The 16,477-nt window shown below is 40.3% G+C and overlaps 2 protein-coding genes across 5 annotated transcripts in view; one reads left to right on the top strand and one right to left on the bottom strand.

Annotated features, from left to right (window-relative positions):
* The window catches only part of TRAF3IP3 (TRAF3 interacting protein 3), a 34,220-nt gene extending 18,186 nt beyond the window's left edge, over window positions 1-16,034 (bottom strand). For all 3 annotated transcript variants that reach the window (XR_004693044.2, XM_035122657.2, XM_035122662.2), the window contains exons 1-7: window positions 15,634-16,034; window positions 7,683-7,758; window positions 5,306-5,708; window positions 2,826-2,961; window positions 2,223-2,280; window positions 2,036-2,060; window positions 1,117-1,146 (exon numbers count right to left, since the gene is read on the bottom strand). Coding sequence is in view for 2 of the 3 variants with exons in the window: in XM_035122657.2 (XP_034978548.2) it covers window positions 1,117-1,146; window positions 2,036-2,060; window positions 2,223-2,280; window positions 2,826-2,961; window positions 5,306-5,708; window positions 7,683-7,758; window positions 15,634-15,649 (744 nt within the window). In the remaining variant the exon portion in view is untranslated. The remainder of the gene's footprint in view (window positions 1-1,116; window positions 1,147-2,035; window positions 2,061-2,222; window positions 2,281-2,825; window positions 2,962-5,305; window positions 5,709-7,682; window positions 7,759-15,633) is intronic.
* LAMB3 (laminin subunit beta 3) overlaps window positions 11,761-16,477 on the top strand; it is a 122,900-nt gene continuing 118,183 nt past the window's right edge. Inside the window, exons 1-2 of one of the 2 annotated variants that reach the window (XM_035122653.2) lie at window positions 11,761-11,828; window positions 13,895-13,958. The gene's annotated coding sequence lies outside the window, so the exon portion shown is untranslated. Of the gene's footprint in view, window positions 11,829-13,894; window positions 13,959-16,477 lie in introns of those variants that run through there. The other variant, XM_035122655.2, reaches the window with a different exon arrangement.

Raw genomic sequence — 16,477 nt, 5'->3', positions numbered from 1 at the left:
CTTACTCACAACTAAAGGTAAAGGAACCCCTGACTGTTAGGTCCAGTTGCAGACGACTCTGGGGTTGCGGCGCTCATCTCACTCTATAGGCTAAATGAGCCGCCGTTTGTCCGCAGACAGCTTCCGGGTCATGTGGCCAGCATGACTAAGCCTCTTCTGGCGAAGTCCAGAGCAGCACATGGAAACACCGTTTACCTTCCCGCCAGAGCAGTACCTATTTATCTACTTGCACTTTGACGTGCTTTTGAACTGTTAGGTTGTTAGGAGCAGGAACCGAGCAATGGGACCCCACCCCGTTGCGGGGATTCAAACTGCCGACCTTCTGATCGGCAAGCCCTGGGCTCTGTGGTTTAGACCACAGTGCCACCTGCATTCCCTCACAACTAGTTATTGCTAATCCATCCATGTACTACAGCTTCCTATGCCCTCTACAAATATGCTTCTGATGGTAGGGGCACCTTCTGGAACAGCAAAGGATATGGCAAGAAGTGATGCAGTAGGCAGGGAGAAGTTGGCTTTGCATGAATAGAACATCTAGCTTAGTATTGTCTACACTGACTGGCAGGGACTTTCCAGGTGTTCAGCCTCACCTCACCTAAAGATGCTAGGGATTAACCCAGGGATGTACTGTAGGCAAACCAATTAATTGCATTTTAAATAATTGAAACTTTCTTTTTTAAACCTGCTGCTTGATTCATGTATTTTTTTTAAAAAAATACTTTAAAAGATTATTAATCCATTTATCTGTCTGTCTGTTTTTATACTTAACACTATTGGTAATCCAAATGTCCAGGAAAATGGGTGGCAGCCTTTACCTAGTGAAAATATGCACAAGGCTCAAGCCGAACACTAACCTTTCTCCATTGGCATTGCCTTCAAGGTGTCTACTAAGCCACCAAATGTGAGGAAATGTTTGACTCTAAATAGTGCTTTTGTCAAGACTCTAAGTCCAAAAGCAAAACCTGTCGACAGAAAATCTGAATATTTTCCTAATTGGTGCATGTCTCATTTACAGTTATAGTCCTATCTGAAGGACAGAAGTCTTTTCAGAAGAAACAAAAAAGTCTTGGCACAACCCTTCTTGAAAAATGTTCTGAATTAGTGTTAATTACTCACCTTGAGGTAGTTAGAAAGTTGAATAATCTCCTGAAATTGAAATAAATGGATTTAAAGTTCTACTTGAGTTGAACATGGAAATGTTAGCATATGTCAAGGTAATTAAACAGACACTATCAATCTGCAAGCCTCGAAACGAAGCTTGTATTCTTGGCAAGATAACAGATAGACCAAACATTCAGTGTGTTTAGGTTATGGGTACTGGTGGGCATTGCAACGTTAAGGGTACTTGATAAGAAGGATTCAAGCAAAGCCTTCTATGATACAAAGACTATTGGGAAAGGCAGCTGTTTCCAGCCTGGTGTGCTTCAGATGTTTTGGACTACATCTCCCATCAGTCTGGCGGGAATTGCAGCCCAAAACATCTGGAGAGGAGGCTGATTTGGAGAATAATCCACAATTGGCTGCAGCACAGTGATATGACCTGGCTAGGTTTATCCACGATGCAAGACACTGCATGGCTCAGTGGTCCTTAACAATTGCCTACCCTGCAACTGTTTTGAAGTCCCAGACAGGCAGCAGAAAAGGAAACTCTCATTATATGTTTAAAAAGCTCACAAGGAAGTCATCTAGAGGTCATCCAGCTCAACCCCAACCCCATCATAATATAATATAAGCTGTTTTGTTTGAGAAGCTTAGTCAGTATTTTTAAAGGTTTCCCAAATCCCAGTTTCAAATTGGTATGATGCTGCTGAGGTTGTTTTGCAATCCCAGGCAGGCAGCAGAAAAGGAAAGTATTACTATAAGCTAAAGTGGAAACACATGTACAGAGGTGATTGTGTGGTTCGTTTAGGGCAGCTTATCGTCTTTACCACCAAAAATATTTTATCTCTAGGATCTGGTTTGTGCTGCTACACAGAGCACATATCAATCATTAATGTCTTAAGACAACAGGTTTCACATTTCTTGTATTCCATACCTTATCTAAAACTGCTGTTCCACAACTGAAAAAGAAAAAAAAGGAGAGGACTGTGTCAAAAGAGGATGTGCCACTATTGCAAAGAATGATACCGTAGGAAAGAGGTAAATAATCAAAAATGTCTAGTGAATAGTATAGGTAATCATCAAATGTGTCCACCCAAAAGCCAAACAATGTGCTTCCTTACTCTGTCTGTTGGCCTGAGCTTTTCTTTACTGTACTCAACTCATCTGTGGTTTGGGTACCTGCAAAAACACAAAATGAAGAAATAACTCCTTTCAACAATGGAAAGTTAAATATGATTGGACACTTTGGATAAACTTATTCTTATTTTCGGAAGTAGCTAGCGATGTCTGGTACAAACTTTAAGTTTTTAGATTTAAAAGGAAACACACAATTGGGCACATAGCTGCCAAGTTATCCCTTTTTTTAAGGGATTTTCCCTTATGCTGAATAGGCTTCCTCACGAGAAAAGGGAAAACTTGGCAGCTATGATTGGGCAATTTCCCCCCGCCACCTTTTTCGTTTACGTATGCTGTTTATTTAGGAAAGCAACAGCATTTGGGGGGGGGGGTACTCTCATTCCAGAGTTTTTGAAATGTAAGCGTTTGCATCTTAACGTTAACATTTTAATAATGTTTTATGGGAAGTAAGTCCCACTGTGTTCAGTGAGGCTTATTCCTCAGTAAGTGGACATTTGAAGTCCTGCCCTCATCTGAAAGAATGTCCAACCAGTTCAAACATAATCATGTATAATTTAGAAATGATTTCAAAGTTTGAGGAGTCTTACCTTTGCAGGTTTTGTAAACTTTCACCATGAACATGTTTTCTAGAGAGGAGCTCAAGCTGCCATGTGCAAAAGTGTCAGTGAAGCTATGCTGCACAGATTTGGTATGAAGCTGAGAGGTACAGTTATCCCCAAACTCCTGAAACGAAGTAAGAACATGTCTTTTGTTATGTATTAAGTAACTGCAGTACTCCTTCTGGTCACCGTGGCTGCAGTTCTTACCCTGCCCACTGTGGCTGCAGTTCTCACTCAGGTCCACATCATGCAAATGAAGGATTGAGAGTGCTGTTCGCGGATTGGGTAGCTAGGGGAAGTTTGTTACTGTTGCAAGTTATTGAGTACTACTATATAAGCCAGTAGGCTAAGCCAGTGTTTCTCAACCTTTTTTGGGCCATGGCACACTTGTTCCGTGAAAAAAATCACGAGGCACACCACCATTAAAAAAGTTAAAAAATTTAACTCTGTGCCGCCCTATAGTATAATTACGACTGTAAGAAACACTTGCCAAATATTGCTTTCCGGCGGGTTAGTGATGTGTATTGGCGGCCGCCAGGCTCGTTTGCATTGAGCTCTGGGAAAGAGGAGGAGAAATATTGCTTTCCGGCGGGTTAGTGTTGGTTATTGGCGGCCGCCAGGCACGTGACAATGCAAATCGCCCTTCTCGTCGCCGCACGTCGCGGCACACCAGCCAGCGTCTCGCGGCACACTAGTGTGCCGCGGACCAGTGGTTGAGAAACACTGGGCTAAGCTACTGTTCAGCTGGTTGTTTTGAGAGCTGTGTCTTCATCCTTCTTACCCACTATTTAACGTCTTTCTTCAACATATCGGTCTCAAGCTTGAGTAATGATGTCATGTCTTAGCCACATTGAAATCGGGTTTGGTGGTATTAGGCCAAATTACCTCTAAATCGCCCCAGTATCTACATTGTCTGCCTGTGGAAGAATGTGACTTAAAAAATAAAATAATGAGAGGAAATGAACCATTTAAGACAAAATAGCACTACTTTGCTATTAATGAAAACAAAACACTGTCGTCATCACCAGTAAGTGAAGCTTTCTGACTACAAGAACAAAAACTGACCCTGGGGTAATTTATGAAAGCTATTCAGGGGGTAATTTATTTATTTGAAATATTTGTTTTGATTCTTTCATTTCCAAAATGTGAAAACAAGCAAGAACGGCAGTTACATATTGTAATTACTAATAGAAAGTAGTATGTTTAACATAGATTGCCTCTTAAGTTGTAAGCCCTGTGTGTAAGATCCATTGGCAACTTGGAGATTTACAGTCATCACCATATTATAGTTTGTACTTAAGTCTCTTTCCCATAATCTGAATAAAGGCTCTTTGATTTGTGTACGAGGTAAAATCATAAAAATCAAATATTTTAGCTTTGCCCTTAGCTAAATCAAGTTGGTAAGTCATTTTTTCTGCCATGGCTGTGTGAAACATTTGTAGGCCACCATTTATCCAAAGATTTCTAAGTAGTTTAACAAAAGATAAAACCAGAGGCTGTTGTTTAGTCGTTTAGTCGTGTCCGACTCTTCGTGACCCCATGGACCATAGCACGCCAGGCACTCCTGTCTCCCACTGCCTCCCGCAGTTTGGTCAAACTCATGTTCGTAGCTTCAAGAACACTGTCCAACCATCTTGTCCTCTGTCGTCCCCTTCTCCTAGTGCCCTCAATCTTTCCCAACATCAGGGTCTTTTCCAAGGATTCTTCTCTTCTCATGAGGTGGCCAAAGTATTGGAGCCTCAGCTTCACGATCTGTCCTTCCAGGGAGCACTCAGGGCTGATTTCCTTAAGAATGGATAGGTTTGATCTTCTTGCAGTCCATGGGACTCTCAAGAGTCTCCTCCAGCACCATAATTCAAAAGCATCAATTCTTCAATTGATGCTTTTGAATTATAAATTGATGCTTTTGAATTATAAATGGTAGGCCACCATTTATCCAAAGATTTCTAAGTAGTTTAACAAAAGATAAAACCAGAGGCTATTCATGAGTAATCCCCCAGCCTTGATCAACAGGAAGTTATAAAACATCAGGAGCTGCCTGAGTTAGAACTTTGATACAGCTAACTCAGGTATGTCCACACTGATAGGCCATGGCTCTCCAGCAGGGTTCGAAAGGGAATATTCCCAGTCCTATCTGGAGATGCTGAGGAATGAATCTGGGACTTTCTGCATGCAAAGCCCACACTCTAAGAGATGCAGCTGTTTCTCAAGGAAAATGGGCCACTGAAGTCACTGAGGCCACATTTGTATCATTCACTTAAAGCACTATTATACCACCTTAACAACCATGGCTTCACACAAAGAATCCTGTGAACAATAGTTTGCAATAGATGCTGAGAAAGACCTCCATCATCTCATGGAGCTACGATTCTATGAGTTGTAACAATCAATCTCTCTTCACAGGAAATTCTGGGAATTATAGCCCTATGCGGGGAGAAAGTCCCATTGCCCTCATGTTCGGATATTACCTGGTTAGCAGGCAATGATCTCAGATATGCTGATCTCTCCCCCAAATCTCCAGGTCTGTTCTCAGGAACCAGGGGCATGTCTGTGCCAGGAGTCAAATGCACTTCCTTACTTCCTGGCCCCTCCATTGTTAAATTTCTTCTTCTGAGGATCACTTTTTCTCGGCGTCTTTGAAGTAGCTCCTTGGCCTCTTTGCTCTGCCGTTTATCCGTGAGACGGCATGTGGTCTTGTTCCTCCTTCTGCGCAGGTTTTCTCGCTTTTCCTGCCGGCGTTCATATTTTTCTTCATAACTTTCATGCCTGGGGCCACGCCAGCCATGGGATTTGAAAATCTCTTTTATCATACTTATGGCACAAGACGCGGCAGTGCAGAACACTTTCCAAATACACTTGAGAGTCACCTTCCTGGGGAAACCACGAGAACAGAAATTAGCAGGATGTTAGGTTGTGGGAGATTTCTGTATACAATAAGACATACAATATATCTATGGAATAGGATGCAATTGACTCCAAAATGAAAACGTTTTTTCATAAAATCAAATATGCTGTCATGAGGGTAGGGTAACTAAATTCTGAGCTTCTGGAGGATGAAGCAAACTGTACTGTTCATATCATATTATATATTATGGAAATTTTACTGCTTCACTTGAGCAGGGTTATTTTAAAAGCTCTAGACCTTTCTGTCCGCCTGTTATTCAAGTCTTTTGTGATTTCAATAACATGTGGGAAAATCCTAGAATAATATTTTAGAAGAGGATCATTCATCTAATTAACCTTCCCGCTCACCCTTCCCCCCCCCCAAAAAAGTTTTATGTTGGAACAAAATATAAATTCCATGATTTTATAAAACTGCATGTGATTTTTAAAAAATGCTTAGATTTTTTTCAATGAAACTACTGTAAAATTAATCTACTACTAAAATACAAAAGAAATCCAATGTAGTGCCCAATTTTTATCTCCCTGAAGCTTTGTAAAGTTTTTGAACTAGGAAAATCACTGGTTAATGCACACAGATATCTGCAATACTGTAATTGCGATTTTTGAAAGTGGGTTTCTTCCTCCAGGTGCTTTTTACATTTCACCTTCTGCTTAGGCTTAAGGGCTGCAGAGAGTGTGCTTTGCAGATTGCTTGGGAAGTCATCAAAGGAACATCTAAAGATGATAAATTCTGAAGGCAAAGCTCTTTGTGACAATGAGCAGGCATACCACTGTTCCTTTAAAAAAACCCGCCACCACTTTCCTCCTGTAGTACCTTTACTTTCTCTGTTCTCCACACTGTCCAAAGGCTGTTGGATTAGGGATACCATGTTCTATTGCTTAATGCTATACAGTTAAATATATTTATGTTCACTTTGAAGAAGGCTTAGAAACTAAAGCCCGAAAACTGCAGCTAAAGGCAGTTTTCTGTGTATATCAGACTTAATCCAAGTTACATAGGCAGGTTGTGCCAGAATTCAGCCAGAAGAATGAATGCCTTTGTTTTGGCATTACCTTGTTATCCTGTGTAAATGAAGAGTGAGTTATTAACCTCCTCCTTCCCTCATTAAAATCTTGATGTCTCATATGTTACAAGTATGTAATTTGTCCTAGGGAGTCAACTATATGAAAGGATTTGGATCTTTGCTTTTCCATCAGAAACAGAAAACGGGGTAATGGGGGTGGGAGAAAAAGAACTCACCAATTTTTTTTTAAAAAAACCCTTATCCATCCTTTAAGCCAGTGGGATAATCCCTGTGCATATTCTAAGAATGGTGGCTGAAATGAGGATCATGTGAGCATGCTAGGCATTCAGGAAAGGTTAGAACAGGATTGGCCTTATGCTACAATTCAGTGGCTAGCAGATCTTTATTTCTGTCTATGCCCTCCCCAGTTTAACAGTTATCTAGCTGCAACAGTATGCTTGACCATGTGGACTAGGAAGCTAGAACTGGTTTAAAATGCAACAGCCAGGATTTTAAGTGGAATGGCTTGCTGGGAGCATAACTTGACAGTTTTGAGAAATGTGCACTGTTAGCCAGTTCACCTCCAAGCCCATTTCAAGGTGCTGCTTTTGATGCTTACAGCCCTTCAAGCTTTAGGTCCCAGGTACTTTAAGGACTATCTAGTCTCATATCTACCTACCTGTCTCAGTTTTGCAATACTAAGACTAGCTTAGTTAGCAACATGGCAGAAAGCAGCAATGTGGGCATGGGAGAAGAAAACCAAGACTAAAAGCGGACCAATGTGTGGCACCCAGGATGAAGAAGGAACCATAATCAGGGAAACAGGAGCAAAGGGCTCAAAAATTTATTGCAGAAGGTTCTGCGGATTCCAAGTATCATTACTCACAGGTTCAGTGTGTGTTTCGTATGATCTGGTCCAATTCTTCCTGCAACCTACCTCTTTCTTGGAGTCTTGATTTCTGGATGTGACCAATGTGGAAGGAGGCTTCCGTGAACTGCGGAGGCTTCACCTACTGGGAATTAAAGACATGGCAATCAAGGTGACTGTTGTTTTATTTTGATCATTGGGACAGTTATATTACTTACAACTCAGCAGCTTGCCAAGGGCAAGGAAGCACTCCCAACAGATGCTCTGTGTTGCATTTTGAAGAAGGCAAGCAGAAACCAGGATGTATGGCTGTGGTTGCATTCTTTGGAACCATCTTCACAGTGATGCTCAATTAATACCAACATTATTATCCTTTTGGCACTGGGGGAAAAATCTTTTATTCTTCCTGACTTTTAGCAGATATATTGGGTCTGGTTTTTATACTGCTTTAAACTGCTGTTCTTGCTGTTTTGGGCTGTATTTTATTTTATAATAATGTTTTAATGTGTTATTGAAGGGTGATACGGAGCGATTGATTGTTCCTCACATTCTTTTGGGAGAAGTTCTGAATAAGGCCAGGACCCAAAGAACTATGAAGCTAGCTTTTGTAAGCCCACGGGTTTACAGAACTTGCTTTTTTCAAGCAGCTGCCGCATGTAAAACTGCTTTTAAAACTGAGGGGTGTTTCAAAAGCAGTTTGTGAGAGATGATAAGGGAGGGGATCATCAGTTCAATTTAAAGTTTAAAGTTGTTTTTTTTAATCCATTATATTAGTATAGTGTAATGGCTCCTTTGTGAACTTAAGTTGCTTTTTGGATTCTGACCTAACATGCCCAGACTTCCAGAAATAATGGCCAGTACTTTCTGGCTACAAGAGATATTCTTCATACAATGGAAAGTAAATACTGTACTCATGCTCTTTGATTTATAAGATATATACATCTTCATAATGTACCACAAAAATCAAATGCATGAACTACTGCTAATGTATTGAAAACAAACGGAAGCACCCCCCCCCAATTGCAAATACCAGATGGGGGTGTGATTCCAATTGGAGGGGGGGAACTAAATCCTCCTTCTCCCCATGCCATGGTCCTGCTCCAGCTCAGCCCCACCCCAAGGTATGAGTTAAAAACATAAAACTAGCCAAATCCTGTAACTAACACCACCTGTAGCTTGGCTCTTACAGAGAAAGGCAAAAATGCAATGTTCTCATACAAGCCAGGTACTCAATTATAAATACAAATCAAATGTTTGTATTGAAATTCACATTTCATTTTAAATCAGGTTATTATCCTTACTTTAAAAATAAATAATCACCTTAAAAATAACCACTTTTTAAATTATATATATATATATATAGAGAGAGAGAGAGAGAGAGAGAGAGAGAGAGAGATAAACAGAATTCCTACCTACAGTCTCACCACACTGCAATAAAATAAGCACTGTTACCCCTTTGATGCACAGCTGGAATATGTGTAAGGGAACGTAATTGGTGTCCATTGCACTCAGCTGCTTAAAAAGTCGCCCCTCTCCCAGCTGATGCCTTTATCTCTGGCTGCAGCATTTTGATCTGGCTACTCTGCAATGTCCTCCATCCAAGTCTGTGCTCTCTGGGCCTCCAGCTTACTAGGCTGTAGGACTCCTAGGCCTGCTCCACCAGGATAGCTTCTCTTTAGGTCAAAACTCCCAGGTGGGAGTCTGTTCCCTTGGTGGATGAAGCGATTCTCACCTCACTCCCAAAGTGGAGGTAAGAGCCCCATGTAAACACACAGTAAAATGAAGATGGGCTGCCCTCCTCTTTGGCTTCAAAATGGGCTGTACCATTCCAAGTTGCTGGTGAATTGCTTCCTGTTAATTTTTTTTTTTATTGGGGCTTGCTTTTCTATTTTTTATGAATGCCCTTTTTATATTATTATAAGCAGTTTTGCTTCCGGCCTTAAATAAGTTGCTTGGAGACTTTTGGTGTGTTTTACAAGTGATTGACAATTTATAATAGTGCTGAAAATGATGATAGTGTGGGAATGGGATAAAAAAAAAATTGGTCAGTCCCCACAGTCTGAAATGGTACAGTCCACTCTCCAACTCCATTTTTCAATTTCATTTATATCCTGCCTTTTCATATTTAATGCCCAGGGCTATAATACTATATCTGGGGGCAAATATCTTCCACACTCAGTATAGGGGTGGAGCATGTGCATTTACAATTTGTTTAAAACATTTCTATACAGTTTTAAAAAATATCAGTTTACCGTAGCTAACAAATATTAAAAACAGCAGCAAAAAGAAATCGCCCTAGAAAAAGGATCACCTTTAGGGGTACTCTCATTTTACTACTCATATTGAAATACTGCCCCTCAATGAGGCCAAACTTGAATTCACAAAATGTTTAGGGGTAGCCTATGCGTCCCCCTGCGTCCCCCCCCCCGAAAAAAGCACTGGTGTTAGGTGAGCATTTTTTTAGGGGTTTCCTTCCATCTTGAATTGGCTTTTTGGTTGTGATTATGATTGCTAGCATTCCTAAGTCAGGAGCATCCCAGAACCTGAGATTTCAGGCCCCAACCCTGAGACCTGGAGGCGGCCCCTGATGGTGTCATAAGGGTGGGCCCTGGAGATGCAGATTAATTGGGAGAAGGGAGCAGAGGAGGGCCAACACCTCAGAGCCTCAAGATGTCATTTGCAGACAGGCCCTACCAGGTTGAATATTATTATTATTATTATTATTATTATTATTATTATTATTATTATTACTCTTGCGCTCCACCTGGAGACTCTTCAGGTCAGACTTGATTGTCTAGCAACACTAGTGACTGCACACATAGCAATTACAAAGCTAATAAAAAAAACTACTTGTGGATATAAGATACCCTAGATAATCTACAACGTTACACAGTATAGCTTTATAGGCAAAAAAGTCCAAATGAGCAGAGCACTTTGCAGGCTTAAGAGCAGCAGCATCTATTCTTAAAGGCAGAATTTTTTTTCTCCTAAGAGAAAGACAACAACTTCAAAAATACTTTATCCACCTTTTTCAAACAACACCATTAGCCCATATATATATATAGACTTGCAGTTTCAGAACATATGAATCATCTGCTTCCCTTAAGATGCAACCAGGAAGTACTGTAGAGACAAAGTGCTGCAGCAATGTGTGGAGGGATAGGTTGTGTCACACGCCATAGCAGCACGACTGGTCAATGACTGTGGGTGAAGTAAGAGCAGTTGCAGAGTGTGACAGAGCACAGGCCTCTCTGCTGCTGCACTTCAAGCATACACTACTGTGCTTCATTTAGCACTTGTTTTAAGAAACTGACAAATTTCCCAGCATTAAGCACTTGGTAAATTGCCCACCTTCATTCCCTCATTGCTTGCCAGTCCAAAGGTCAGCTCAAACGTATTATTAGTAAGTATTACCTGAATTTATTAGAAATTATTTGGTATGTATTCCACATTTGTTCATTTTTTATTTATTATCTATTATGCAGGTTGGCCACTGTTGTTTTTGTTTTCATACATTGTATGTAATGTATTTAATTTTATTATTAGCTGACGAAGATTCACAGTTGACTTAATCCGGAAACACTGTTCTGCTTGTTGCTGTTCATTATTGAATTCTACACGTTGGAGCACCACCACTACAATATTGTTGGACATTATCTATTGAAGGGAATTATGCCTGCGTCGTGGTGTTTGTTATGTATTAGTGTATATAGTTTTCCCTCAGGTCCTCAGGTCCTTGACAGTTGTTTTAGGAGGGAACTTTAGGAGGGAACTTTGAATTATCTTTGATACATTGCTTGAGCCAGCCTCTATAAAAGCAGGCCAGCTCGGCAATGCAGTTCAGTTCTGTTCCAGCTTCCAAATAAAGAGCTGCTTTGGCGAGATTGCTGTGTTGTCTGCTATGCTTACCCACAATTTAACAGTGTTCCCTGACAGGAATTCATTACATTGACTATTTCTTGTTTATGGACTTATACATACATTATATAATGATGTTTATGATTTGTAAATTTTGGATTATATTCTAACTACTAGTAAAAACACATTTACCATACTTATTAGCCACGTGTTGTGGCTGTATTTGAGCAGATTATTCTATATTGCAACACAGGTTTTATCTTAGTCTAAAGGTCAGTGCATATTGTATGCTAGGCACAACTGTATACCCATTGAAGATCCAGGGCCAAACTACACTGTGAGAATGGCTTTCCTGAGGTATGGATATTCTCTTTAAAACAAAATAACCCTGTCTCTTCTCCTCTAATAGAACTGGAGAAATAATGCTGGGGAAGTTGTTTTTTTTTTGTAAACCTTCCCTCCCACTGTTTCCCAACCTCAGCTGCTCCCTCCACAAGCTGCTGTTTTCTCTACTGAGGAAAAAATAGAGGCACCCACAGTGCACGCTGGAATGTGTACTTTGCTTAACTAATATTATTCAAAACAAGCTTCACACTCTGGATTTAGAAGAGACATGATTGCTGCCCACCAAAGAAGACAGCTGCCACACATTTCGCATACTGGATCCAATATCCCAGACCCTCCAAGTGTCCCTATTTTCCAGGGACGTCCCTGATTTAGAGAAGCCATCCTGGTTTCTGATTTGATCCTGGAATGTCCCACTTTTCCATAGGACGTTCCTATTTTCATTGGTGAAATGTTGGGGGGTATGGAATTATCTGACCCCCGAGCCTTCTGAAAGCAATCTTGTACAGTATAGGGAAGGTGTTTTTTTGTTTTTTGTTTACTGTTTTTTTTATTATGTTTTTATATATGTTGGAAGCTGCCCAGAGTGGCTGGGAGAACCCAGTAAGATGTATGGCATATAAATAGTAAAATAATCATTATGAAATGGGACATCCCTATTTTCATTGGAGAATTGTTGGAGGGTATGTTATTCAGGCCCCTTCTGGCAGGAGCCAGTGAAGTGAGGGAAATTCTATGATGAATGTATGTGTGATTATGCATGTGTGATCTCAAAAAGCAAAGGCGCTCCTCCCCATTATGTATCTCCTGTTTTGATGTGCAATGCAATCTCTGTTTAAAAATAAGTATATGGTTGACTTCATTTTCAGTCTTTCTCTTGTAAAAGTATTTCCTTCTTAGATGGCAATAGTCTCTTAAAAACAATTGAAAGAGTTAACGCAAAGGGTGGATAATTTATACATGACTTGAAACATTCATCTAGCCAACCACAGAAATGCAGGTTCACAGGATGACTTTCAAATGAATCATCTTTCTCAAAGTATGAGAGATGTACAACAGTTTTTTTACGTTTAGTGCGTAGGGAGATAGATATGCTTTTTTAATGTCCCTTTTGAATGGAATAACTTCAGAAACATGGGAGATAGTTAGGCCCTGAGTGGGTTGTAGGTACCAAGCACATATTTTGTGGTTGGATAGCTCACCAGTCTAAACCCATCTTTAGTCCTTTAGTACCTGACTGTTATCTCACATTTCATGACAACCTGAAATTATCAGGATCAGTATTGCTGGAATGATCTAAAAGGAAGACTGTAGTGCAGAAGAAGTGCCCTCCAGATATTATTGGACTCCAACTCCCATCATGCCCTTCCAGCATGACCAGTGTTCACAGATTATGGGAGTTGTAGTACAGCAGTATCTGGAGGGCATTACACTGGCTAGACTTGCTGAGGTCTATGCTGTTCATGCACAGAACCCTACTGGCTACCTTGCTGTAGCGCAAAGCTTTCTAAATTTTTCATGTTGGCAACACACTTTTCAGACATGCATAATTTTGTGACTTGGTAATTCAGTTTTACTAGCAAACCGGAAGTTAAACTGACCCCTTTCCAGCCCCAGGAGAAGTGCGGGGAGCGTTCGTGCAACACACCTACACACTGCAGCCGACACACTAATGTGTCGTGATACACAGTTTGGAAAGCTCTACTGTAGTGTAAACTCTATCCAATATATATTATCAGTCCCTATTTCCCAGATTAACACTGCAGGAAATCTGCCTGTGGTGCAGTTAGAAACTGGAGGCAGATTACACCTAGCAAAATTCATCGTGCTTGGAACTCCAATCTGCATAGTGTCTGTACCAAAACTTTTGCTGCTTATTGCTAGTCCAATGAGATAACATGAATAATAGCAAGATTAGTGGAAAAAGATTGTATCAAGGAGCCACAATAAGCAGTATGTTTTGCCTTTTTAATTTTTATTCAGTAGGATTCCTTTTACTTGTATTCTTCATAGCCTTTTTTTGTCAAAAACCATTCAGGAATTTGTTCTTCATTTTCAACTCTTTCTCCCACTCACAGCCTGAGCACCTATCTTCTTCCCATATTGGACAATGTCATTGGCCTACTGGATAGCCTTATAAAGGTAAATGGATTAATACCACTACTGCTACTACTAATAATAATTTATACCCCATCCATCTGGTTGGGTTTACCCAACCACCCTGGGCGGCTCCCAACAGAATATTAAAAACACGATGTATACAGACAGGGTTAAGTGGAAAGTCAAGGCATATGTTTGCGATAAAACTTCCTTCATAGGATTTATATCCTAAAAGGCAGGATAGAAATAATTATAGGATATAATAAAGTATTAATTTAAATAATAGAAAGCTGCAAAAGCTGAACAAGTATCTGTCCTTGCTGCCCAGCTTGTTATCCACAACACTGTTGTTATGACATGAGGCAGCCAATTAGTGGGGACCGCAATACGTGTTCCATAAGTTAATTAATTGCCACCACATTTGATGTTTACAAATGATTAGATAAAATGGTAGAAATAAGCAATTCATGTTTCGTTTCTATGTCACTAAAATTAAATTATTCATTTTTCTACACACACACACAAAATATATTCATATGTGCATTTGCCACATGGTTGTTAGGCAGGCTGTCCTCTTTCTACAAAATTCTGTCTGAATTGAATTCCATTTACTTTCTTGTACAGTATTGCAACACTGTACTAAAGCTCCTGCTTGAGGGCATAAATTGGTTTGTTTTACAATTTCCTTGCTTTTTTCTTGCATTCAGATTGTCTTTGCAACCCCCCTTTTTTCCATCTGATTTTTCTGTGTTTCTTTATGAGCCAAATACCAGGGCTGGACCAAGACATTTTGCTGTTTGAGGCAAAGTACAGGATGTCCTTCCCTGAGCATTCCAAGCCTAGAATCTTGGCAGCTAAATCTTTATTCAGCTTTGATGATGGGACAGTGTCCTGCACAGCATGTGAGGCAGTAAGACGGTTTAGAGAGACAAAAGCATGCCATATAGCATACACAGCTCTGTCCTCCAACAGAGGGGAATGGCCAGGCTTGTCTTAGGAGGAACAACTAAAGGCTACTGCTGCTGTCCCCTGGTATCTCCTACATGAGGCAGGTGCATCTCATTTCCTACTGGTGCAGAATTCTCAGGTGAGATGTCCTAATGAGGAATTGCTACTGAATGAGATATGTAGCATTATTATTATTATTATTATTATTATTATTATTATTATTATTAAACATTATCATCATTAAATTTGTATAAAACCCTATACCCATAGGTCTAGTTATTTAGCTGACACATTATTTCATCTTCATTCTCTTTCACTGGTTCCATGCCTTTTCCCTCCTCTATTTTCTGCCATGTCCAGTTTAGATTGAGAGGCAGCATGAAAAGCTGCTATTTCTGCTTGCTTGAAGAAATAATAAAAGCTGTGTGCCGTGTTTAATTGTCATAAAGGGGGGGGAAGGGAGAGAAAAGCATGGCAAGCACCACCTCACTCCCTCTTAATGCCCACCACCGTTGCAGTCATAGTTTGTTTGGTTTTTCCTGCGAGTTCCTTTTAAAAAGTGGAAGGTTCACACATATCATGTAATTTTACACTAAAAATAACCAGTTCTTTATTTTCAAAATCAATCCATTTCAAAGTCTAAAACTAGATAATATTTTAAACAAGGATTATGAAGCCCATTCAGCCTGGCATATGAATTACTTCTGTACCCCAAAAAACTTATGCAACATGTCCCCGTCCCCCCACAGAGAGCTTAGCAACTACCTACCTTCTCCAGATGCCATTACTTTATTTTGTAGCTGCTTGAAAAAAACCTTAGATTCAAACCAGACTATGAAGGCGAGAAGTACTCTCTTTATTTAACCCACAAAACTGAGCACACTGCTGAGGCCTTTTAATCACATTATTGGTTTCCTTCTTCCAGTCTTGGCCGAAGTATTTGCCTCGGATGAACACAGATGCCCTTTATCTTTCCCTCGCAGGCATGGTCACATACACACCAGTTTAATCAGGGAAAATAATGCCTGCTCATGTTATGGCTGCACGTTGTCAATTGTGTTGTCAGAGGCTCAAAGCAAAATGTTCCTTTTTGTAGATTGCGTTTGCTTTCTATAATCCACAAACAAAAATGGAAGGTCATTACGAACAAGGGAAGTCCTTACCTTTGCTTTTCCATGGTGGGCCTGAGTGAACTCCACAAGATCCAAGATGCCTGGCTCTTCACTTGCCGAGGCACAAACGAGAAGATGCCCGTTTAGTTATCAAGTACTAACATGCTGCAACTGTCATTTTCATTCGGATGGCTTCACTTTGCTGCTCTGTTAAAAAAACCAAAAAACAAAACAGGAAATATAAGCCACAACACTTTACCCTAGTTCCTCTCTTTCTCTGTCTCTCGTTCCGTCTTTCTCTGATATGACAAGGGAGGAGACAGGAAGCCCAGAACTCTGCAAGCAGGTTCATGGTATAATAGTTTGACCTCATTGTGGTTGGGCAGTCAATGTATTTCTTTCACTATCGTTGGGACTGCAGCAACAGTTCTTTGCTGAATTTCTGTTATCAGTTTTGGCGCCTTGAGCCTGTACTTCGTTCCAAGGTACTGTGGTTTGCAT

The sequence above is a fragment of the Zootoca vivipara genome, chromosome 7 (genome assembly GCF_963506605.1).
Source record: "Zootoca vivipara chromosome 7, rZooViv1.1, whole genome shotgun sequence".
NCBI classification, from domain to species: domain Eukaryota; kingdom Metazoa; phylum Chordata; class Lepidosauria; order Squamata; family Lacertidae; genus Zootoca; species Zootoca vivipara.
Note: the sequence above shows the minus strand (reverse complement) of the source record. Positions and strands in the feature narration are given on the sequence as shown.